Source organism: Chionomys nivalis, chromosome 8 (genome assembly GCF_950005125.1).
Source record: "Chionomys nivalis chromosome 8, mChiNiv1.1, whole genome shotgun sequence".
Taxonomy (NCBI): Eukaryota; Metazoa; Chordata; class Mammalia; order Rodentia; family Cricetidae; genus Chionomys; species Chionomys nivalis.
In genome coordinates, this window is record NC_080093.1 from 66,704,992 (window position 1) to 66,728,848 (window position 23,857).

At 48.0% G+C, this 23,857-nt stretch overlaps 1 protein-coding gene across 9 annotated transcripts in view; it reads left to right on the forward strand.

The window, feature by feature from the left end:
* Window positions 1–23,857, forward strand: part of Fgfr2 (fibroblast growth factor receptor 2) — a 103,970-nt gene that overhangs the window by 16,854 nt on the left and 63,259 nt on the right. For 4 of the 9 annotated variants that reach the window (XM_057777580.1, XM_057777582.1, XM_057777581.1 and 1 more), the window contains exons 3-5: window positions 6,698–6,964; window positions 8,087–8,164; window positions 20,732–20,901. In XM_057777580.1, the coding sequence (XP_057633563.1) occupies window positions 6,698–6,964; window positions 8,087–8,164; window positions 20,732–20,901 (515 nt within the window). The remainder of the gene's footprint in view (window positions 1–6,697; window positions 6,965–8,086; window positions 8,165–20,731; window positions 20,902–23,857) is intronic. The other 5 variants (XM_057777586.1, XM_057777587.1, XM_057777589.1 and 2 more) reach the window with 2 other exon arrangements.

Here is a 23,857-nt window from a genome sequence, read left to right on the forward strand (position 1 = left end):
CCCATATTGGAAGCATTTACTGCTTACTGGTCCTCTCTGATGGGGCCGCTTGAGCCAGCCCAGAGTTTCTGGGGCTGTCAGGCTACCGTGGCTGAGGTAGCTATTAGTGGGGGTGACACAGACACAACACAACGTCTGTCCGAATAGGCGCTCCAGCTGTTGGTTGTAAACAGAAAGCTTTGGCAGCCTGTTCACCTCTCTCCTCTCCCCGGCCTTTACATCTCTTTCCTCCCTTCCCCCCATTTTTTATGCAACAATATTTCTTTAGGTTGAGAACTTCCATCTTGGTCCTGTGTGGGTGTTGACCCCCTCCTCTCTTTAAGAATGAATTGTACCAAGGCCTTATAAGGCCTGAGTTTGATATAAGGATTTGCAAGTTGGTTCTTGTCAAGGGGACGCTCTGAACCAGCAGGAGCTGCAACAGCTCTGGGATGTCACCTTTGTGTCTAAGGACAGGCCACCAGGGTGGTTCTTTCTGACTCCACCTAAGGACCTTTGCCCTTATACTGAACTCTGGTGCCAGCTCCATGCTAACCATGCCTTGCAAAAAAAAAAAAAAAAAAAAAAAATGTACAGATGGGGCTCCTCCAAGGTCCCAATGCTGCCACATGTCACAGGTTTCTAAAAACCTCGCTGGGCATGCCATGCCTGGTGCCACCTGCCCTGCTTTCTGGACGCCTTTGGCGTTGACTTGCGGTTACAAAGAACATTTCGAGTTCCGTATACTGTTCTGTGACCAGTGAACACAACTCACCAGGACAGTGGGAGGCCACTACAGGGCATCTTTGTGGTCTGGAGGGCAGAGTGGGTCAACTCACTGCTACTCGCCTGTCAGAAGCCTGGTGTCCTGTGACTTTGCAGTGACATTTGGCAGCTTGATTCTCATTCTCCGTCAAGTCTTTTGGCAATCCAGTGTCTGTGGTGTTTATTTGTCTTGTACTGGATGGCACGGTCTGGGAGAGCACCGGGCCATGTTATTGTCCTCTGCCGCAGTGTTCTTGGTGCCGCCCTGATGGTCTAGAGGGGTGCCGGAAGGTGGCTGGAAACAGTTGAGCTGGGCAGCCCAGTCCCCTGACAGGACACACCAATGTGACTGCCTGTTCTCCACCTCCATCCCTTTCCCCGGCATCCCCTCTACCCTTTCTTCCCATCTCCCCCTTTCCTCCTTGCATTTCCCTCTTCAAGGTGAATCTGTTTCAATCTCCCTTTCTCTCCCTTCTAGAGGAATGTGTTTTGGGATCAGATACCCTGATCCCAAAGTGAGGCTGCTTGGGGTACCTGCTGTATCATTCATTAACTCTGATCTAGTCTCTGGAAGTGGAGTCGCCCTGAGGACACCCTAGAAGTGGCTTGGTGTGTGAAATATGGTGTGGTTAGTTGCCCCAGAGGCAGCCTGCAGAGGTGTCTCCTCCTCCCTGAGCGGTGAGAATCTGCCATGCCTCCTGCAGGAGATGATTGGCCAGGGCAGGACTTGGGTTCCCATCTGTTCTCTGTTTGTACTTGGGCGCCATTTCAGAAACCACACGGGAAAAGTTTATGGGCAAACATTATAAAAAGTGACAGTCTGAAGTGCTGCTGTCGCTGGCTTGGCAACAGAAAGCATTACCTGAAGCAGCTTCTCGTTTCTAGCCACCCTAGCTGTTTGGGAGCCTCAAGATGGCCACCCTGTTGGTGCTGAGGGAGAAGTCCATCTGTGTCCTGTGAGGTTCCTCATTCCAGCCTCATCTACTTACTGCATGGTCCCTTCCTATGGTGGCTCACACGCAGCGAGTCTCCCCACTCTGCTCAGTTATAGGAGGGTAAACACAAGTTGCCATTGGTGACATCCAGGTAGCTCCCACCCAGAGGCCATGACCTACCTGGTTCTGCAGAAGGACTTGGGGGATTAGGAAGATTCTGCCTCAGTTTCCTTTCAGCTGGGTCAGAAGCCCCTTATTTCGAAACCCCTGTTTCAAGGCATAGTGACTTGAGGGGTGTCTTGCACAGGAAGGAGGCTCATGGTGGGGTGAGGGCCATGGATGTGCTTTTTCACTGGCTGTGAACGTATTCTGTAGCCTAGGTAGGCCTTGAACTCACTCTGAAGCCAATATAGGTTTTGACTGTATGACTGTCCTAACCCAACCTCTTATATGCTCACCCAGTACCACCGTGCCCCAACACTGTTGGTATTTTCATTATTGATTTTTGATGCTGTGAAGAACCTTCTTTTTACCACCACCCCGCCCCCCCCCCCCACCTATCAGAGTGGTCGACTCTCTGAAAACACACCTACTTACTACCCAGCTCACTGCTGGCGTGTCTCAAGAGGTTAGGGCTGTGGCAGAAACACAGGAGAAAGCCTCCAGCTACTGTGGTGTTTGTAGCAGGTAGAAACAGCTGAGTGGGTCCCTCCCAGAAAGTACACATGTCACCTTGTTTGCTCAGAGAGTTTAGGTAACAATGACAATGTATGGCCTAGCTCCTGTGTGTCTTTCCAAGTTTGCATGTAATTATGAAAACTGTATGAGAGCACACTTTCTGTGTGTGGAAACTTCCAAAAGAGCATTTGCTGTCAAGAGAAGTAGCTTCTGGAACTTTCTGCCCATTGTGCTGTGGAGCGTGCAGAGGAGGGAGCTTGGAAGGGAGTGCTCTGAGGAGAAGGGAATGAGCGGTAAGCCATGCATGGCATCAGAAATGTTGAGTCCAGGAAATGTTGCTGTTGCTATAAAAGGGACTGTTTGGATTTCCCAGGGAGTTCCTTGCCCTATGTCAATTGTCACATGTTACACAGAGCAGCTTGGCCGAGTCAGGCAAGGAGCGGCCTGTGTCAGAAGAAAGCCTGAGTGGGAAAGTCAGGTGGAGGGTGGTAAGCGTGGTGTCTTTGGGGTCTCGGCCTCTTGTCGGACTCTGTGAGGTGATTATGGCGTAGAGTTAGGTAATACTGCAGGACTCCAGGAAGCAAGTGTTGTGTGAAGCTCCCTGAAGGATTTGAGCACAGAAGAGAAGACTTCTGCTCTCAAGCGAGTCTCCAGGGCCAGGCAGGAGCAGGATGGCTTCTTCCCAGGATGCCTCTTGGGTCCCATATTCTTAGTACCCTGGTCCATGATGCATGTCATGTGTGTTCCATTTGTAGGGACCTACCAGCTGGATCACTGGGAACATTGGATGGCCTGGGATGCCATGGGTTTGGCTTTTCTCCCTCTTTATTATGTCTCTGCCCATCTCTCTATTATTATAGTGTCCTCTATTATCTCTTCCCTCACTCTGCAGTGTTTGACCCTCTCCCTCTCTTTCCCCCTCTCTTTTGCGTTTATTCACCCATCCTCCCTCCTTGTTAGGATACCCGAGAAAGAGGTAGCATGGCTTACTCCCGATGCTGCCGCCCCCTACGTGCGTCTTCTTGTGAAAAGGCCATTGCAGAGGCAGGAGGAGTTGTGCTTTCTGCCTTATCCAAGGCAGTTGCCTAGGAGGAGGCCTTGACGTTAGAATGCCTTGATTTCATAGATACTTATCTTTCTTATGTGTTTGTGGATGATACTTTATTACTATCTCAGAAGTCAATCATCCTCCGGGGAAGCTAGAGAGATCCCACTAGAAATCAGATCCTATTTTGAGCATGACAGGCTGTTCCTACCATTCACTGAGATGCGAGCCCATCCGTGAAGTCTTGAGATACAACCCAGTGGTTTCCGTCTTCCTCTCCGAACACAGCGTAGTGCACAGTCATGGCGAACACCTTCAGTTTAGAACAGCCGTGTGGTGACTGACATCAGTTCGTGGGTTGTGGCTGCAGGATCAGGTTCACAGTGGGTGGCTCCTCGGTGCTTTCCATACAGTGCCTGGATATTCTTGTATCTTGGGGGCCCTGTGGCCAAGAGGCTCTGCAGGGCAGAGAGGAAATGGACTCAGGTGTCCTTCTGCACCCCGGGCAGTGCCCTTTACTAAACATCAGTGTTCTGCCCTACCTGAGAGCCCCCTCATCCCGTGTTTCTCATGGCAGAGCTAGAAATGGTGGCGCAGGATGGTTGAATTAGTCCAGCGTGGTCCGGTTGTGCAGCCTGAATTCAGCAAGTCTTGAGCCTTTGTGGAGGAAGGGCTTCTCAGTGGCTAGGGTAACCATTAGGACCCTGTTATTTTCTAATGTTGCTTGAATCTTTCACTCAGAGATGCTGGGATTAGAGGGGCAGATGATATGAGAGTTGGGGTCAAATTGAACCCCTCTTTCTCTCCATATTTCTCTTCCTTGCTCTTAAAAACTATAAATCCTTTATTTTACTTCTTGTTGTTGTTATTATTGTCATTATTGTTGAGTGTGTTTGATGTATGGGCACACGTGCCATGTTGTGTATATGGAGTGCAGTTCTGTGGAGTCAGTTTTCTCCTCTTTCTGCCTTTTCATGGGTTTGGGAGACCAGTCTTGGCTTGAGGCAAGCATGCCTTCATCCTCGGAGCCATCTTGCCAGACCCGCCTTTCCCTCATTCTGTTAGCTGCTCAGTTCAGCTGTCTCTTGGTTTAAGCAGGCCTGAGACCTTGGCTTTGTGTGTTCCCTGTCAGCACACAGGGTGGCTGCTTCTCCCATCACCTCCTGCAGCAGAAGCTGGGACACCTTCTGTGAGGGCAACACTATGGATGCTTGGGGCTTGCAGGCCAGGAGATCTCTTTTGCAATGACTCCAGTCTGCCCTTGTAATACAAAAGCAGTCCGAGACAATACACACCCGAAGGGGTACAACACTGTTTGGAGAAGTCTTTGTTTACCAAAGCAAGTGGCTGGCTTGGCCCTGGGGCCATGCTCTGCTGGCTTCTGCAGGCAGCCCATGGGGCCTTCACCCACCATCTCCACGTGGACTGCTACCTAGGTACTTCCCCCTAAGACCACCTTATACCCTTCATGTTTTCTGTGAATTTTCTATTCGCTTTCATTTGCCCCACTCCAGGGGAAGGTCCACCAGGGCAGGGCCTCCACTTTGTCTCCTGCTGCTTCCTGACCATCCAGAACAAAGCTTGGCCTGTGATGTGTTCACCAAATAGTGGGCGAGAGAAGCAAGCCTTGGAAACCTTACCTGGCTGTCAGTTGGGGCTTGCTTTCTGCTCCCCCGACCCTATTTGTGTGTGTGTGTGTGTTTGGGGGGTGTTCTATCTTTCATCAACTCCTGTTTCCTTCCTCAGGTGGGTTTCCCTCTCTGTATTCACACACTGTTTAACGCCTGTGCCCCTCTTGGCTCGCGTGCATTTGGAGGGGATTCCCCGTGAAAAGCCTCGGGCCCCTTGCGTTGGCTGCTGCTGCACTGCTGCTATTTCTTGGACCAGATGTTTATTAAATAGTGAGACTAAAGCATGAATGGACTGCATTTTAGTCATGTGGGAGATTTGTTCTTTTGAGTGGGCTCTGGGAAGAATAACTGCCTTGTGATGTTGCTACCCAGATCTGGAATTGTCCCAGAGTGGATGGAAAGCATTGTGTTTTCTGGGCTTGGGACCCTGGGTACCACTCACAGATCTCACGGTGGGCATGAAAGCTTACTTCATGGACCCTCAGGGTCACTCTGGCCCTGAGGAAGGCCAGTGGTCTCACCCCACCCTACTTCTTTCAGGACTGTGTTGGTGTTCAATATGGCTGCCTTCTCTGTGTATGTCAAAGGTGCCCCAAGGTGAAGATGTGAATGGGTTATGATGATCTATCAGAATTGAGTTTCTGTCTGGGATTTGAAGGTTTCCTCAGGAAGTCAGGACATTCGTAGGCAATGTGTCTACTCCGGTAGTTTTGGGGGGCAGGCAGATGGACTTTAGAGTGGGAGAGACCTCTTTTATATCCAGCCAAGTGACTGATACGGGGTGGTGAATCATGGAGGGCCATGAATAATCTGGGCATCTGAGGAGCTGAGTTAAATAGGAGTGGGAGGGAGGATGTTGTATTCATAGAAAAGAGGAGGCTGAGGAGGCCAGGGACTGGGGCAGGATGGATCTGGCTTTGCTAGTAACACGAGGGGTGGACAATGTAGGTAGAATCCTTATCCAAAAGCTGATTTACAAAAGTCATTCATTGTCACGGATCCACTCCTTTTCTCTCTTTTGATGTTAAAAGCACCAGGCATCTGTCATTTTGAGAAAGACAGCGTCCGTCTCCCAACTCACCCAGGACAGAGCCAGCTCAGTACTGATGAGACCCTGAGAGCTAATAATAATGAGTAAGCCAACGGTTGCCGCTTTCCAAATGGCCAAGAGTTTTGCAGATGAGTCTATTTGCCCTTGAATTTGAGATATTTCTCATTGAAAAACAGGCTAAGTGAGACACAAATAAGTAGTTAAGTCAGTCAGAGAGAGAGAGAGCGCGAGAGAGAGCACGCGAGCATTATTACACACACTGTCATGTTGAACGACTAGCTTGGCAATCCCCTTTAAACTTTTCTGGTGGATTCTCCTTCTACTCTGGGCGCGGTTGTTTTTTAAAGCCCTATACACAGTATGTGGAAACAAACCAACACAAGACAGCTTCTGCTGGCTGCGTCTGTGGCTGTTGTTTCCAGGGCTGCCAGTCAAGTCTGAGTGGGGGCTGCTTTCCGGCTTCGGGGGTGTGGTGAGAGCTGGGCGTCTCCTGAGGCCATTTGTACAACAAGAACAGTGTCTCCTGGGAAAGAGCTGGCCTCCACTGACCTTTGTTGGACCTTCTCTCCTCTCCCTCCTTCCCATCTGCCTCTCTCTCCCACCTGTTCTGCAGAGCCACCAACCAAATACCAAATCTCCCAACCAGAATCGTACGCGGTCGCCCCCGGGGACTCGCTAGAGTTGCGCTGCCTGTTGAAAGATGCCGCGGGGATCAGTTGGACTAAGGATGGGGTGCGCTTGGGGCCCAGCAATAGGACAGTGCTTATTGGGGAGTACTTGCAGATAAAAGGAGCCACACCTAGAGACTCCGGCCTCTATGCTTGTACTGCAGCTAGCACGGTAGACAGTGACACTTGGTACTTCATGGTGAATGTCACAGGTGAGTTGGCTTGCAAGGGTGACGCTCTGTCTCTTCTGTGGTTGTTCTCTGATTGAAAAATCATTATTATTTTCAGCCAAGTGAAATCACAGTGAGCTGTACTCATTGACTGCCAGGCACATACAGCGTCAGTTTGCTATTCATTCAAGACAAGGTCTTCCTTTGTTGCCCAGGCTGGACTTGAGTTCCTAGACTCATATCAGCTCCCTGCCCCATCCTCTCTGTCCCCGCTCCCCCAGATGAGCTCAGGCCACAGACATAAACTACTATGCCTGGCTGATCTGTTTTTGAAATTCCTCACTGGAACCTGGTGTACCACAGATGTCTCAAGTGACAGAGATATTCCAAAGCAGAGCACACAGTCTTCTTCACCCCATACACCCCAGCATTCTTGGCATTTACAGTATACACTTGAATTATGGGAATCCAGATTTCGGTTCCTTTATCACACTCTGAATTTCTCTCCTGTTATTTCCTTTCATGTAGTGAAGGGGATGGGTAGCAGCAGGCCTCTTCTGTGGCCCGCTGGGAATTCTCCTTCAGAATGTTAGTTAACCATCAGAAGGCCCCCAAAGGAACCTGAGTTTTGTGAGGGAGTTATTTCTATCTTGAAGGGAACCCAAAATGCTGAAAAAGGGAAATAAAACCAATGTTTGGCTAGTATGGAGGCAAAATTTGTCGGGGGTGGCATGGGGCTGGAGAAGTGACTCAGCAGTTGGGAGCACTGGCTGCTCTGAATTGAATCCAGGGGTCCCGGGTTCAATTCTCAGCACCCACATGGCAGCTCACAACCGTCTGTTTCAAGGGATCCAACACCCTCACACAGAAATGTGTGTAAGCTCAACACCAATGCACATGAAAGAAAAAAATAAGTATTTCAAAATTTTTAAAAAAGGGAAGGGGATTTGCACACTTTTTGAAGCTCAATCCACCCTAGTTTTAGAGTGGGTTTAGATAGGAGAAAACCCCGAGTCACTGAGACCCTCAAGCCACTACAAGGTCTCTGACACTCCTCCCGGGCTCTTGGGCACCTGGTTGGGCGCTCTCTGAGCAGCACGCAGCCGCAGGTGATGGTGACTGACTTCTGCAAACACATCCATGGATATGTTCTTTTGAATGCAGATGCCATCTCGTCCGGAGATGACGAGGACGACACAGATAGCTCCGAAGACTTTGTCAGTGAGAACAGGAACAACCAGAGTAAGTAACCTGCCTCCGGAGGTCCCCAAGAGAGGAGTGACGAGGGGAGCCCTCACCTGTCTTCTGTCGAGTCCTCCCCGAACCGCTGCGCTGTGTCCCTTGGCCCTCACTGCCCCCTCCCCCACTATGTCTGCTGTCCCCGTTTTCCAACTTGAGAATAAACTGTGTTTCTGTCCACCTCTTGCCACTTGTCCTTTCTTCTTGTGTCAACAGCTCTCTTCCAAACACTCTTTCTGTCTGTGGTTTTACTCTCTTCTTCCGTCTCTTGGTGTTCGTAGGACTTGTGGCCATCTTGGTTTTCTTCGTAACTCCCATCATGCCTTTCCTGCCTGGGGGGGGGGTCGACTCTCCTCCCTCCCTGGAGTATCTCACTGCTATTACTGATGTATCATATCCATTTATGGAGACAAGGTCTCAACTTTGTTGCTCGGGCTGGACTTGAACTCCTGGGCTTGTGCGATCCTTCCATGAGCCTCTCGGGTAGTGGGGCCCACAGGTGTGAGCCACCTTGCCTGACTGATCTATTTTGGAAAGTCATCCTAGGGTCTGGGGGCGGCTTGTGGTTGGAGGTCCGAGATGTTCCTTATACATGGTGTATAGTTTAACAAAATTATCTGATCCAGAATATGAGCGTTCTGAGGCTGAGAGACCCTAGCCTTTGCAATGTTGCCTCTTGCTGAGGGGAAGAAAGGATGCTTTACCTTGAGGATGGTGATGAGAAAGGCAGGGAATGGCATGTACTCCAGTTAGAAAGAGCGAAGGAGAGCATGTGCTCCAGTTAGAGAGAGCGAAGGGGCGCGTGTGCTCCAGTTAGAGAGAGCGAAGGGGAGCATGTGTTCCGAAGGCTCAGTGCTTGGGAATGTTTGTTCCACAAAGAAGCAGAACACAGAATCGGTGACGTTCTCCGGGCAGGGCTGGACTGTTGCGAAGAGGATAGTTTTCTTTTGTTTTGCTCCCCCCCATGCCTGTTGTATTCAGCATTATTGTGAAAGGATATTTTTTTTTTTTGTCACAAGTGAATTCAATGAGTCATGAATAACAGTTCGTTATTAAAATGAACCCGTGGCCTTAAAACTATGTGTTTAGGGCTGGCGATGTACCTTGATTGGTGAAGTGCTTACCCCGCGTGTGCAAAGACCTGCTCGTAACCCCCAGCACTACATGGCTGAGTAGTGGTACTTGCCTGTAGTCTCAGCTCCAGAGGTGGAGGCAGGAGGATCAGAAAGAAAGAGGGTACGATTCGAATAGCTCAGAGCAAAATTAAAAGATTACCCACACACTTCTCCTGGCCCCAAGTGTGGCGTCTCCTGTTGTCAACAACATTTGAGACCTCTGAAGAGCCCACCTCAGCTCAGCCTGGAGTCCAAGGTCTGCGATCATCAGGGTTCATTGTAGGCCCTGGGACTGTGAATAGTAATACGTCTCTAGCATTGTGTTGTCACTCAAATTTTACTGTCCTAAACTTGCTGGGCATCACTTATACACACACACACACGCATGCACGCCCAGCCCTTAGCCACCATCCATCTTTCCATAACTTTGCCTGTTCAAAAATATCATATGTTAGATTCATCTACCATGTAGGCTTTTCAGATTGGCACCATCCCCCTAGTGATATGCATTACATTTTTTTTCTGAATTTTCCATAGAATTCAGCTAATTTTTCCTTAGTACTGAATGTTATCTGTATGTGCAAAGTTTATGTATCCCTTCGTTGAAAGACATCTTGGTTGTTGCCTCGTTTTGGCAGGCACAAGCAGAGATGCCACACACTAGGTGTGGGTTTGTTTAGATACACATTTCCTCTTCTCCTTGGATCGTAACTGTTAGATGCTGTGGTAAGTTCAGATTCGTTGGAAGCTTGCCAAACCGCTTTCCCAAGCAGCCACAACATTATGCGTTGCCGCCATCCGTGAAGGAGCACTCCCTTTGCGCTGCATCCTTGCCGGCCTTTGGGTATGCTGGTGCCGTGGATTTCTGCCGGTCTAAAATGCGCTTCCTCATGACAAGGTCGGGAAGCATCTTGAGATGCGCTCGATTGCCGTCTCCATGTGTCTTTGGTGAGTGTCTGGTGATTGCTTTGGCTTATTTTTTAATTGAGTTGTTTGTTTTGTTATTGTTGAGTTTCAAGAGTTTGTGTATTTTGGACGACAGTTCTCTGCTTCCTTTTCTCTTTTCACATTTTCTCTCCTGGTGTGCAAATACCTTTCTTTCAACAGCGTCTCCCAGAGCAAGCTCTTTTTTTCCCCCTGTTATTGTTTGTTTCTTTAGAAACAGGGTTTCTCTTTGTAGCTCTGGCTGTTCTGGGCTCCTGGCATTCACTCTGTAGACCAGGCTGGCCTTGAACTCACAGAGATCCACTTGCCTCTCTGCCTCCCTGAGTGCTGGGATTAAAGGCATGCGCCACTATCGTCCGGCCCAGAGCAAGCATTTTTAAGGCTCGTTTATAGGCTCTCATGGATCCAGTCATGCTTTGGGGTTGTCTCTAAGACATCAGGAGCAAACCCAAGGGCAGTCCTCTCGCTCCTTGGGGCTTCACAGTTTGTGCTTTCCATTTATATTCCAGTTGTGATCTATTTGCAAGCTCTGCGTCAAGATTCATTTTCTCTTGCCTCTGGATGTTCAGTTATTCCTGTACCATTCATTGAAAACACCAACTCTTAGCCTGGGTTAGCTAATGGAGAGAGTGTCGTTAAGTCCTAGGATAAACACCGTCCCTCCAGTGAAGGTTTGGCTTTGTTCTTAAGTTTCAATGGTTTGGGCATAAGGAGAAATGATTTGGAGAATATAATTTTTATTTTAGGGAGAGTGAACACTTTGGTTTTCAAAGTGTGCCCAGACCAGCAGTGTCGGCATCACTTGGGAACTCTCTAGAGATGCATGTTCCTTCCTTACACTTGTCTTCAGACCCAGCTAGTTAGTGGAGGTGCAGGGTGTGTGTCCGTGTCTGTGTGTGTTTCATTTCACATTAGGGTGTGAGAACTGCTACCTTAGGGACACACACACACACACACCAAACAAGCACATACCACCAGTCACATTCATGAAAACCAAGAAGGCAAGTGAAAGTGTGCGCCTTATGAGTTGTGACAGCCTCGCAAAGGCTTGTTACTTTTCTTACTATCCTCTGATAACAACATGGACTCAGCAGAATGTTCATAGTTGCTGCTTTGGCTCTCCCTGAAGCAGGAGGCAGAGCCCTCCCAACTGGCTCTGGAGGGCACTGGGGCTGGCCCTGGTTCAGGTACTGCCTCCAGTAACCCCTAATGCAGAAGCAGCGAGTCTTCTTATAGTTACCAGAAAATAGTCTTAGGAACAAAGGAAAGTGTCCAGCCACTCAATGCCTAGTACCCATGGGCATCCCAGGTCCCCACGGGGGATGGTGGTGGTGGTATGATCATGTTTGCACAATTGTTTACAGCTCTCAAGTGATACCATGTGTGGGTGCCTCCATGATTGATTGAGACATCAAGTCTCACCTCCTTGGTTTTGCTGGCACACCTGGGAACTGTTCTGTGCTGGGTCAAGTATGCTCCCTGACGACATCACCAGGAGCACATGTGATGTCATAACGTGTAACAGCAGGTATAGGTTATATTATAACCGAGGCTGAGTGATTGGAATCTTCTAGTATTTGGGAGTCTGCCTGTTGGGGACCTCTAGGGATATTGCTGCGACTACTTGCTTAATGGCTCAGCGTCTGTGTAGATGGGCTGGGCAGCAGAGCACAGCGCCTAAAGGTGCCACCCCATAGAGAACTTGCCACACTTTCACCTTGCAACGGGGCTTTTGGTAATTAGCTCTCAAATGACACTGGCTCTGTCCCCGAAATGGGTGCTGTGAGGTGATTAAGGGCTGGTGTTAGCTGTACCAGAGGGATACTGCTGCAGGGAGGGGCCGGTGAAACCTTAGATGCTATTTAAAGTGATAGCAGTTCTTAGCTGGTGACTTGGCCTCTGCCATCTGTTAGTGTGATTAGCCTGGTCTGATTCACAGGTGCAGCCTGGGGCAGCTGAGATTAAGCAGCTGTGGCCTGTGTGTGTGGACCCAAGAATGTTGGGGCTAGGATATTTGGCAAAGAGGGAAAGGGGATGTTACTGGTCAAACTTTTTTTTTTTTCAACTCAAGTGTCGAATACCTGACCTGATTCCTAGAGAAAATGCAGAAGCTCTGAGTTCTCTGCATTTTTAGACACCTGCAGACATTCTTGTGTCCACATTGATTCCCGTGATGCCACTGTTGTCTGGAGTTGCCACTGGAGTGTACTTGAATATTCAACTTGAGTCTAGTTAGCCAGGGGTGCCCTGGTGACTGTGCCCACTGTGGTAGTCTTGGGTTTGTGAGCGCCATTTTCCTGTTTCCCTTTGGGACATTGCGTGTTTCAAGTTTCTGTCGTCCAGCTTGAAAAATGTCCAAGTAATTCCTTCTGCCAGGTTGCTAGATGGTCATTTATCTGGTTTTGTTGGCTCAGTGTAGGAAGACAAGCTTCCCTGACCAGCAGAGATCTTCAGTTCTGTGTGGAGCACAGAAAGCATGGTAACCAAGTCCAAGCACAAAAACAACAACCAAGAATTAAGAAGAGGGCTGGGAGATGCTTCAGTGCTTGGCACCTTCAGGGGAGAAGGGTGCTTGGCACCGAACCTGGGTTAGTTCTCGAAACCCCCCTTATGCAAAGTGAGATCAGACACCTACAGTCAACGTCTTAGTTAGGGTTACTATCACTGTGATAAGACACCATGACCAAAGCACGCTGAGGAGAAAAGGGTTTGTTTCACCCACAGCTCCATTTAACAGGTAATCCCCAAAAGCAGTGAGGACAGGAACCTAGAGACAGGAGCTGATGCAGAGGCCGTGGAGGAGAGCTGCTCACTGGCTTGTTCTCCACGGCTTGCTCAACCTGCTTTTTTATAGAACTCAGGAACACCAGCCCAGGGGTGGGACCACAGAAAATGGGCTGGACCCCACCCCCATTAATCACTATTTAAGAAAATGTCCTACAGGATTGCCTACAGGGGGATCTTATGGAGGCATTTTCTTAATTGAGCTTCCCTCCTCTCAGATGACTCCAGCTTGTGTGAAGTTGACATAAAACTAGCCAGCACAGTCAGCATGAATGTGCATGCATGCACACACCCACACACACTCATGTTTAAGAAAAAGAATTAAGATGTTAAGATGAAGTCACGAGATTGCTCATCACCAATGCAGCAGAAAACAAACCCAAATGGAATGAGGCAGAACAATGCGGTTTTGGTTAAGAAGCTGGTGGCCTTAATTAGAAGATGCTGTTTGATGTTTTGGGTGGATATTCTTGAGCGCTTGGGTTGCTCCTAACTTCTAACTCTGCTCTTCCTGATCTTGTTCAGAGAGTGGAGCCCACCTCGTTCATACAGGCTCTGGGAAGTCATCTGTTGTACCTTGTGACATTGTCTACTACGGGACCTGGCATCGCATCTTGGGCCTGCCTTTTTCAATAACCCATTGTTTTCTCCGGAGCAAGGACCAGCCTGGTAGAGAATGAATATTTGTTTTTGGCTTTCCAAGCTTCCCAAACATCCTTTATGGGTCTCACCTTAAAAGAGAGCCGTGTTCAGACCTGGTCCACATCTGAAGAAACCAAGCCACTGTTTCTCAAAGAATATTCTCTGGAACCCTAGTTCAGAGTAAGTTTTTGCTGAAAGTGACTTGAATCCTGTAGGAAGTTTAGGAAACACCTCGTGCTGTGACCCTTGCTTAGCGAGTCCAACAACACCATCCACGTTCTGAGGGGTCTTCTAGGGACACATCTGTTTAATGTTCTGTCCCGGGATTTCTCAGACCTAGTGACCCTAAGACCCCTTTAAATTTAGCATCTCCTAACATCCTGTTACACACACACTGTGCATCCCTACATGGGCTGATGGCTGGATGGATAGGGCTCCCACCCATCCTTTTTTATGTCAAATCCGTCTGTCGCAGGTGTGAAGGGTGTCCCCAGGTCACATTTTAGCTGACTAGCTGATGTCCTCATACCTTGCCAGCACTAGCACTCCTGTGATGTCATCATAAGCGGAGGTTCAGCTTGTTTTCTCTGGACCAAATGTTACCAATTCAAACGCTGAGTTTTGAAACTCATCCAGGTTGAGGGTCCTGAAAGATTCCACATTTCTGCATCAGCACAGGAAAGGGAATTCACCTAGTTCTTGCCTTTCCTGGGAATTTAAGTGTCTTTGTAGATGATCTGGCAGCAGATTTATGGAGGTTTTAAAAAATATATTGATTTCCTTGCGCTTGTGTTTAACGTGATTGTTTCTGAAGATTCTGAGGGTTAGTTCTCGGGTTGGTGGCATTTGACCAGAAGTTTGGCTCCATAGCAGGACAGCTGCATCAAGATTCCCATTTCTGGAGTTGTCCTTTCTAGTGACAAGGGATATTTTTTCATTTTGGTCTCATTTTTGTTGAGACCTGCAAATGCCACTTATTCCACCTGAGAGAGAAAAGCGGCAGATCTTACTTTCTTTTTCCAGAAGGGGGACTCAGGGTCAGCGGGTGGGGGTGGGAAGTTAGGAGGCACTAGGGAAAGCCAAAGTGCATTGTCTGAGGTCCCAGAGTCTTTAGTGTAATGCCTGTCTCTGCTAACAGCCCTGAGTCACCATCGCTCTGGTGTGGTTATTTTGTTTTTTGTTTTTTTAAACTTGGAAGCGATGGTATCCAAGCTGGTGAATGTAGGAATTGAAAAGGGTGAAAAAGACCAAGTGGGTAGGCTGTCAAATGCTCTGGAAATTCCTCCTAATGAAAACCTCATCCGTAGGTGGGTCCAGGTGCCTCAGGACAGAAGGTGCTGATGGTGGCCCTCCCTGGCTAACTGCATTGTCAGTGGTTGGAACAGCCTTGCTTGTAGCAGGCCCTGACAATTCTGTGGAACCTTCCAGGGGACTCTAGTTATTTCTCTTGTGAGTGACTGACATACCCCACCCCCACCCACTATGTGTTTTGGCTAAAACACATCAGTGGTCAGTGGGCTATTAGATAGAGATTTCTGGAAGCCAGATTGTACCTGTGGTGGTTTGAATAAGAATGGCTCCGAAAGGTTTATATATTTGAAAATTTACTCACCAGGGAATGGCTCTCTTTGAGAAGGATTAGGAGGTGTGGCCTTGTTGGAGAAAGTGTGTCACTGGGGATGGGCTTTGAGGTTTCAAAAACCCTTGCTAGTCTCTGTTTTTCTCTCTGCCTGTGGATCAGGATGTAGAACTCTCAGCTTCTTCTCCAGCACCATGTCTGCTTGCGTGCTGCCATGCTCCCCATGATAACGATGGACTAAACCTCTGAACCTAGAAGCAAGCTCCAATTAAATGCTTTCTCTTATAAAAAATTGCCTTGGTCATGGTGTTTCTTCACAGCACTAGAACAGTGACTAAGACAACACGTTTTTCTAAGTCCCCACCCACCCCAACCCATCTCTAACTCTACTAGATTTGATTTCTCTCAGTTTATATCAAACCAAAAGCTGATGAATGGCAGTCTACTGTAAGAACAGTGATATTAAAAAACAAAACAAAACCCCAAAACAAACCCTGAACATATCAGGGGGCATAGCATTCAGATGTCCTGATTAGAGATATTTTTAAAAGGCCTAATTATAGACTTAAGGCAGGGGCCTTAGTGAGGCTTTAGGGAGCTGGGGAGACTTGATCTAAGAGCTGAAACAGCCCATGCGTTTTAAAATTTCTGCATCAATAAAAATAAAGTTGGCAGTCATCAGTGTCCCTGGCTCACATAAATCTTGAACTTTTGACTTAATTATTGTGGGAAGGTTCACAGGGCAGCCTGCTGTGCTTGAAGAGCATTGCTAAGGGAGTTGGGGACTCAGGGCTAGCCTTGGTCCAGCCTCTGGCTTTGTGACCTTGATCCAATCACTTAACCTTTCTGGGTGACATTGATCCTGTCAGCCATCAAGCCAGATGGAGGAACATTATCATATGAGTCCCAGTTTTCCCTTGAAAATATTGGGCTGTGTTTGCGTTTAGGTTCTGAACAGAGAACAGCTTGTAAACCTGAGATGTCAATACTGGGCCGTGTACGGGTTTTTACGGGGCAGGCCCAGCAGCTTATGTTTTGTCATTAAGTTTAAATTGCAGGGCCAGAAACCCCTGCAGCCCTCCCATTTGTTGACAAAATCAATACCTGCGTAGCTCACAGATGCCTGGAAAGAATATTAGAACCTTATCAGAACAGCTTCCCTGGTTTATAGCAAAGCTTTTCCCAGCCATCCGTCCTCCCACCCTGTCTGCAGCTCAGCGGTGGCCTCCATTATTCTCTGCTTGCTAGCTGGCAGCCACCATCAGGTGGACTCTCAAGGATGAACACCCAGTGTGGAAGCTGGCATTGGTGATAACGAAGCAACCCTTACAGAGGAGGAAGTGCGGGCTTCCATGGTGGGACAGAATGGTGAATGATGGCCATGGAGGGCTGTGAGTGGAGTTAGGGCCTCTCTTTACTCAGTTGCATTTTGGTAGAGTGAAAATTGACTTAACACAATCACCCAGAGGTGATGAGAGCTGGTATCAAGGAGGAGAGTTCTCGGTGGGTTGCCTGTATCTTTCTGATGGGATTTTACTTACTTAGGCTGCTTCTCACTGTTCTTTTGATTTGTTTGTTGTTTGTATCTTGTGACTAACAGGACATTTTTTTTTTCTTTTGCTGTGTATGCCATGAGGAGATCTGTGAACATCAGAGCCAAAGGGAAGTAGTCCATTCTTTCACTTCCCAAGTGGCTCGGTGTGCTTCATGTTTTCCCGCCTTTGGAGGTTCCGCTCTTGAGTCAGGTGACTTGGAGTGTGTGCCGCGTATCCCTAAGGGAGGCAGCTGCTCGAGGTCCTGATTACAGGCAGCCTCGTGTGCTCTTGGCTTTACCGATTCCATCCCAGTCAGGTTGTTGAGTAACCAACGTGTGGCCATCTGCTAGGTACCAGGACCTTCTCCGCATCTGCAGGCTTTTACTCCCTGGCAGCAGTTCCTGCTCCCCATGGAATTGCTGAAGTGCTCTCAAGCGTCAGTAGGGAAAAGGGTGGCTTGGCTCCCCCAAGATGCCTGGTTCTTGATTCTCTGGATGTATATGCTACTTCTTTGGTGCCTAGACGTTTGGACGTGGTTACTTTGTGGAAATGGCAGGGAATATTGAGGAGAGTCTGCAGAGTCCAGAGTGTTGGACCTGCAATTCCAGCACCAAGGAGGATGAGGCAGGATCTTGACTTTGATACCAGCTTGGGCTACATGACAAGACTGTCTCAAGGGGCAGGAGACTGTTACAGAAGGAAGCACAGTAGGATGGTCCTGTAGGAGTGTTATTTTTCTAGATTATGTAGGTCCTTTAAAGTTTATATCAGAAAGAGCCATAAAATTTTTTAAATGTGTTATTATTATGAATAATAAAATAGATTTATCTCTTCTCCAGCATCATGTTTATTTTTTTAATAATATGTACACTTGCCATCCCAAGCAGAAGCTCCGTTGCAAGGGCTGTTGTTCCGACGACGTAGTACTCAGCAGAAAGTCAGAAGCCCGGTAGAGCGTTGGGACAGCCCTTTTCTGGCTCTGGCACCTTGAACAGCTTAGCTCAATGACCTTTCGGCTCCTGGAGGACTGTTGTGAAATTCAGTTCGAGCTGCAGCCCCAGAGTGATTGGGTTTCATAGTGCCCCCACCCACCGTGGGTCCCTGAGGCTGAGACAAGAAGCGACGCCCACACCGTGGTGTGCGGCCAGGGTCCGTTTCGTGAGAGCAGATTTTCTACGTGTGGTTTTACTCAGGAAAACAGCGACCTGCTAGAAATCCCAGCAGCGGTCTTTTATACTCTTCCTTAAGTTATGCCTTGGCTTGGCTACCAGGACAAAGGCTTGGGTTGCCAGCGTGCTGCTGGCACAAGTCAGGACAGTGCATTGCGCGTGGCTGGGGGTCAGTCCCCTGCCGTGGTAGCCTCATTGATGGCTTAGAGTGGAAAAGAACATTCCTAGTTCCTGAGGCCAACCCCCTACTTTTTGATCTCAGAGAACATGAAAATCATGCTTAATGGTTTGTAAGCACCTATTTGTTGATTTCTTTTATGTTTTGTTTTTTAAAAAGGACATTCCAGAGCTCAGCCCAGCAGTATTGATGCTATCTGAGTGACTGCATTAATATTTAGCTAATTCATGTGAATAGGCCATTGTGTTTACTTAAACAATGACATGAGTCTGGACACCTGACAGCCTGAGGTATGCTTTCCATTTAGGTCAGATTTGTTAAAGTCTTTGTGTAGGGACAAAGCTCATTATTTATTTTGGGATCTCAATGGCTGCTTTCAGTGGCTTTGGATGGATTTCTCTAAGTAGAAGCTTTTAAAATGAAAGATGATTGAGATTGTTTCAGGGTTTGCCTGGCCCTTGGGGTCTTGTGGTAAGTGGGAGTCCAGTGGTCCTCTGGTGAACTCTCAGAAGAATAGATGTGTTTGCAAGCATCCAGTGCCCAAGCTACAAGGTCCTCATGATGCATATCGCAAATGCAACTGGATGGAAAGGAAATAGTGCAGCCTCTTTTCTTCTTGCTTGGCCTCCATCTCCCTCCTCTCCCCTTCCCTCCCCTCCCCTCCCCTCCCTTCTGCTCCCTCCCTTCCCTGATTTCCCTCTTCTCCGAATGGGTGAGCACCTGCGGTTTTGCACAGCCTTACCACCTAAATCCCACCACCTTGACACTTGGGCATGCATCAGCCAGAAGAAGATACAGTGTGTCCTTGATAAGACATCCCAGCTCCACCTCTCATAGCAGTCGTCAAACACGGGCCAGGCAGCCAGGGGCAGGGGCAGTTGCTCCAGAGAGTGAGTGTAACAGGAGAGCCTGCTGTTCAGGTTGAACCTCTCTCAGCATATGCTAGAGGGGAGGCTGCCAAATAGGTTCCCTGGCTGTGACTATTTTGCCTCTGGTTTGTGGAGTGTGTGTGCTGCTCCTGCCACCCCTCATCGCGTGGGAAGTATATTTGTTGCCCAGATGTTCAGTGGACGTTCTGAACAGTACTGGAGGTTGAAGTGTCTGCCCCCCACTGACTGTTTCAGAGTCCAGTTTTCAGTGTCTAGAAGGTATGATGGAAGGCATGACTTCCTGCTGAAGCTGGTCTGTGTTAGCCAGGAGACCAGGGCTAAGAACTGGGACTTGGGCCTCAGACTGATCTTGGTTGAATCTCAGCTGCATGACTTTTGGTGCTGTGGCTCTTTGGAGGTCAGGTCTCAGGGACTCGGTTTCCTTGGCCTGCAGCAGGGATGATAGTAGCTCCTCATTGAGCTGTTGAGGTGATTCACATGCTAAGCATGCACAAGCTCCTAGAACAGTGCCTGGCAAGCACACATTGGGTCATTAGAAGCCTGGAGCCATTAGTACAGGCATGAAGAATCGGTAGCAGCGCTCTGGACTGATGATGTAGCGCCTGCTTATAGAATGCACTTTACTTGTTATGTGGTCACTGAAAGACCTTTCTCTTTTTCTGGGCTTTTAAAATCACTTGTTCCTGTGACTGTGAAGGCCATTTAGGGGCCATGACTTTATTTAGCGTTTGATTAGTTGCCTCCTATGAAGTTTAGGCATGGCATTGGGATTATAGTGTTCAGAACCACCCCTGGAAAGACAAAAGATCTCTTTCATTAAACAATTAAGATATACTTATCTATACAGTTTTTTGATTTATTGTACAGGCTACTAGGAGGTTAATGATGGCTCCCAAGATTATTTTACCATGCTCAGATGAGAACTCAGGCTATTGATGGCCATTTACAAGACTGCTCGGGCTCTCTAGAGCATTAGATCCATGTATAAAGGACTTGACTTAGATCCCCAGAACCCATGTTAGAAAAAGCCTGGCGTGATGCCACATGTTTATAAACCCAATGCTGGGGAAATGGGACACACAGATCCCTGGGAGCTCAGTGGTAGGCCAGCCGAACTTGCTGGGTAAATTCCAGGCTACTGAGAGACCATGTCTCAAAAAATAAGGCGCTTAGTTTTTGGCATTTGAGGGACGTCACTTAAGGTTGACCTCTGGCCTCACACGCGTGCACATGTACTCATATCCACATGAACACCCCTCTACCCATGCCCACACAGAAAGTTCTGATGGGTAAGTTTATGTGGTCTCCAAGGACTATTTATTTTTACAGTGTGTATATATGACCATTTAATAGGTGTGGCGATCTAAAATGATGTGTTTTTGGAGGACTGAGCCCTTGCTATTATGTGGATTGTTTCTCTGAATATAAAGTAGCATTTTAAAGCATGATTTGACATGAAATTATTTTTTGGCACCAGACTGGAGCCAGAGAGAAGGTGCTTCAGATTTTTCTTTCCCCCCTGTTAATAGTCATAACCCAATAAGCATCCCCTCTGGGGACTTTCTGCTAGGCCAGCTGGACCAGACTTCTGAAAATATTTCCCTAACATAAATATTATCCAAGAAGTCCAAAGAAAAATCAGATGCTTTCCTGTGCCCCGAAGCCGTCTTACCTTCCTGGAAGATACGAGGCTCTCCCTTCATCTACATGCATCTCATTGTCTTCCCGTTCAGGAGCACCATACTGGACCAACACAGAAAAGATGGAGAAGCGGCTGCATGCTGTCCCTGCCGCCAACACTGTGAAATTCCGCTGTCCAGCCGGGGGGAATCCAACACCCACAATGAGGTGGCTGAAAAATGGGAAGGAGTTTAAGCAGGAGCATCGCATTGGAGGTTATAAGGTAGGACTGAGCGCCCGAACTCCTGTGTTTCTGAGATGTTTATTTTTTTTTTTTTTAAAGTCCTCTGAAGTTGGCAGGACCAGAAGGAATATGTATTTTTCAAAAGATGTAATTACTGTAATTGATCGCGTCACTGTTTGATATGTTTGAAATATCACCCTGGACGCCCCTGTGGTTTTAAAGTTAGTCCCCGTTTTCGTTCTTGTTTACACGAGGAAAGTTTAATAACCAGGGGGTCGAAAGTTGAGGGTCTGTTTTCTATATGCTTTATGGTCTGTAAAACGTGAACTGGTGCAGCTGCCCTGTAAGGGCGGGGTTGTATTGAGAGGGAATCGCTTGGATTAGAGGAGGGAGTATGAGCTAGTATTCGTTATCAGGGGGAGACGCTGCGCAATGAAGGAAGCAGCAACCACCCCCCCATCCTCCATCGCCAGAGATATTCAAGGGCCCATCAGAGAATGGCCTAAAATTTAGTCTTGTCACTCACTGGGGAGTTGGGCAACAGGATGTCTATGATATCCCTGAGAAGGCTCCTTGGGATGCTAAGTATAGGTTTGCTCCCCCATTCAGCATCACTGATTGAGCATCCTTATATAGGACAATGTGTAGGCACTGGGGAAGCTAACGCAAGCAGGGCTGGACGTGGCCTCAAGTCAAAGGGGCCCTGGTATGGCAGGGAGGCCAACTTAAGAGCTGGCATTTGGAGGCTGCTGATAAAGATGAAGTCACAAGTGCATGCTGCGTCAGGTGAGCATGAAAGGAGACGTGGTATTAGCACAATGGGAGAATAGGCAAGGAAATGGAGTGTTGGCATAGTGGGGGGGATAGGCAGGGAAATGTAGTGTTAGCACAGTGCCGAGATAGGCAGGGAAATGGAGTCCTAGTGTAGTGGTAGAATAGAGGTAAAGGAGAGCCAGGGAGTCAGTGTGGCAGCATATGCTTTTAATCAGAGGACCCAGGAGGCAGAGGCCGGCAGAGCTCTTTGAGTTCCAAGCTAGCCTGGTCTACATAATGAGCTCCAGGATAGCCAGGGCTACATACAACAACAACCACCAAAACAAACAAACTGAACAAACCAAAAAGAGGAGCAGAGAAAAGCTTGAGGATTAGTTAGTTGACTTTTTTTTTTTTTTTTGAGGGGGAGGAAGAGATGGAGTTTTCAAATTACTCAGCGCAGACAGAATTTTAAGACTTTTGCATGTAGAGAGGATTTAAGGTAACCTTATTATGAGGTCTGCTGTGCATTTGGAAGAGGTGAGGGTGTATTTGTTATCGGTTGCTGTGTAACAAGCTGCTCCAGGTTGGGGCTTTGCAGTCAATACTCACAGTCCTGCTGCACACCGAGTACAGCTGGTGGGATCTTTAAGTCTCTCCCAGGATGTGCAGGGTTTTAGCCAAGGCTGGGTTTTTCCTCCAAGGATACACCAGGGAGGGAACTGTTCAGTTGCCATTAGGATCCACTTTCTTGCTCCTTGTCACATGGGCCAACGCAGAGCCGCCATCTTCAGGGTCAGCAGACTAGGAGCTAGAGCGGAAGAACAAATGTCACAGCCTCCTGTGACCTCGTCATGGAAGCCATGTCCCAGCTCTTTGCTCTTCCGCCTTATTAAACGGGTCCCCAGGGAGGAGATGAACCAAGGGCATGAAGACCCATCTAAGAAACTTCCTGCATGGGTAAATAGATGTCACCCATGCCCAGTTCTTGAAAGCAGGTGGGGGAGGTGTTCGTGGAAACAGCATTAGGGTGTGTGGAAGAACGGTCTCTCCCGTGTGTAACCTGGTACCATGGGACCCAGCCCCCATGCCAGCCTGCTGAGCTTCTGTGGGCTTCTATCCTGTTGTCAGAGATCGGGGGCTGGCTGAACAGGCTTTCGCCCTCAAAGGTTTATTTGCTTCTGTAATTTTGGCCTTTTGATTTTAACCTTTAAAAATGAACATGTAGAGGTCCAAACCCAGAGGAAGATAGGGGAAAAGCCTGTAAGTCTGTCTCTAGGTTGGGGACAGTTGAGGGTAGGACCAAAGAAGGGCAGTTCTGCTAAACCTCAGACATAGAAAGTCTCCCATCATCAACCGGGACTCCTACTTGTTGGCGCAAGCAGGTATCATGAGGTTGATTTGTCCTTTTCTTCTTAGTTTAGACCCTAAAAGCAGTAAGTAAAATTAACAAGTAGACAGATTTTATTAGTCCTTGCTGCTTAGAAAATGAGGGCCATGGGGGCTAGAAAGATGGCTCAGTAGTTAAGAGCTGGGTGCTCTTCCAGAGGACCCAGGTTCAACTCCCAGCACCCACATGACAGCTCACAGCTGCCTGCAACTCCACTTCCAAGGGATCTCAATACCTTTATGCCAATGCACATAAAATAAAGTTAAATAAATTATAAAAAAAAAAGAAAAGAAAAGGAGGGTCACACCACTTAAACTCTGTCCGCTCCCGTTTGCGGAAACTCAGAATCCATGCAGTCGAAACTGTTGACTTAAGAGCAGTTTTACTGTGAGAGTGGTGGTCAGATCCAAATTCTGCTCAGGAAGACAACCTCCAAGCAGGTACAAAGCGAGCCTGTGAGTCTCCAGAGACTCTTGGTCTTAAAATAAATGGGCTGCACATCATTATTATGGATAAGGAACATTTCGCAAATGTGAGTGAGTGATTACGATTATGGAGCTGTTAGACACAGGGGCTTAATGAGGGAATGCCCTTGATTTTTAGCAGGTGCAGGTACTTTTAATTAACCATGACAACACCGTGCTAAATAAGAACACCCAGGAGGACCTCGAAGAATGGCTGTAGCTTGTGAGGACACATGTCCGGATTGCTGGGGTTTTTTGTTTTGTTTTAAAGATTTAGCTAATTTGCTTTGTGTGTCTGAGTATTGCCTGCATGTGTGTTTGTGCACACATGCCTGCCCGGTGCCTGCAGAGTTCAGAAGAAGGCATCAGATCCCTGGGACTGGAACTG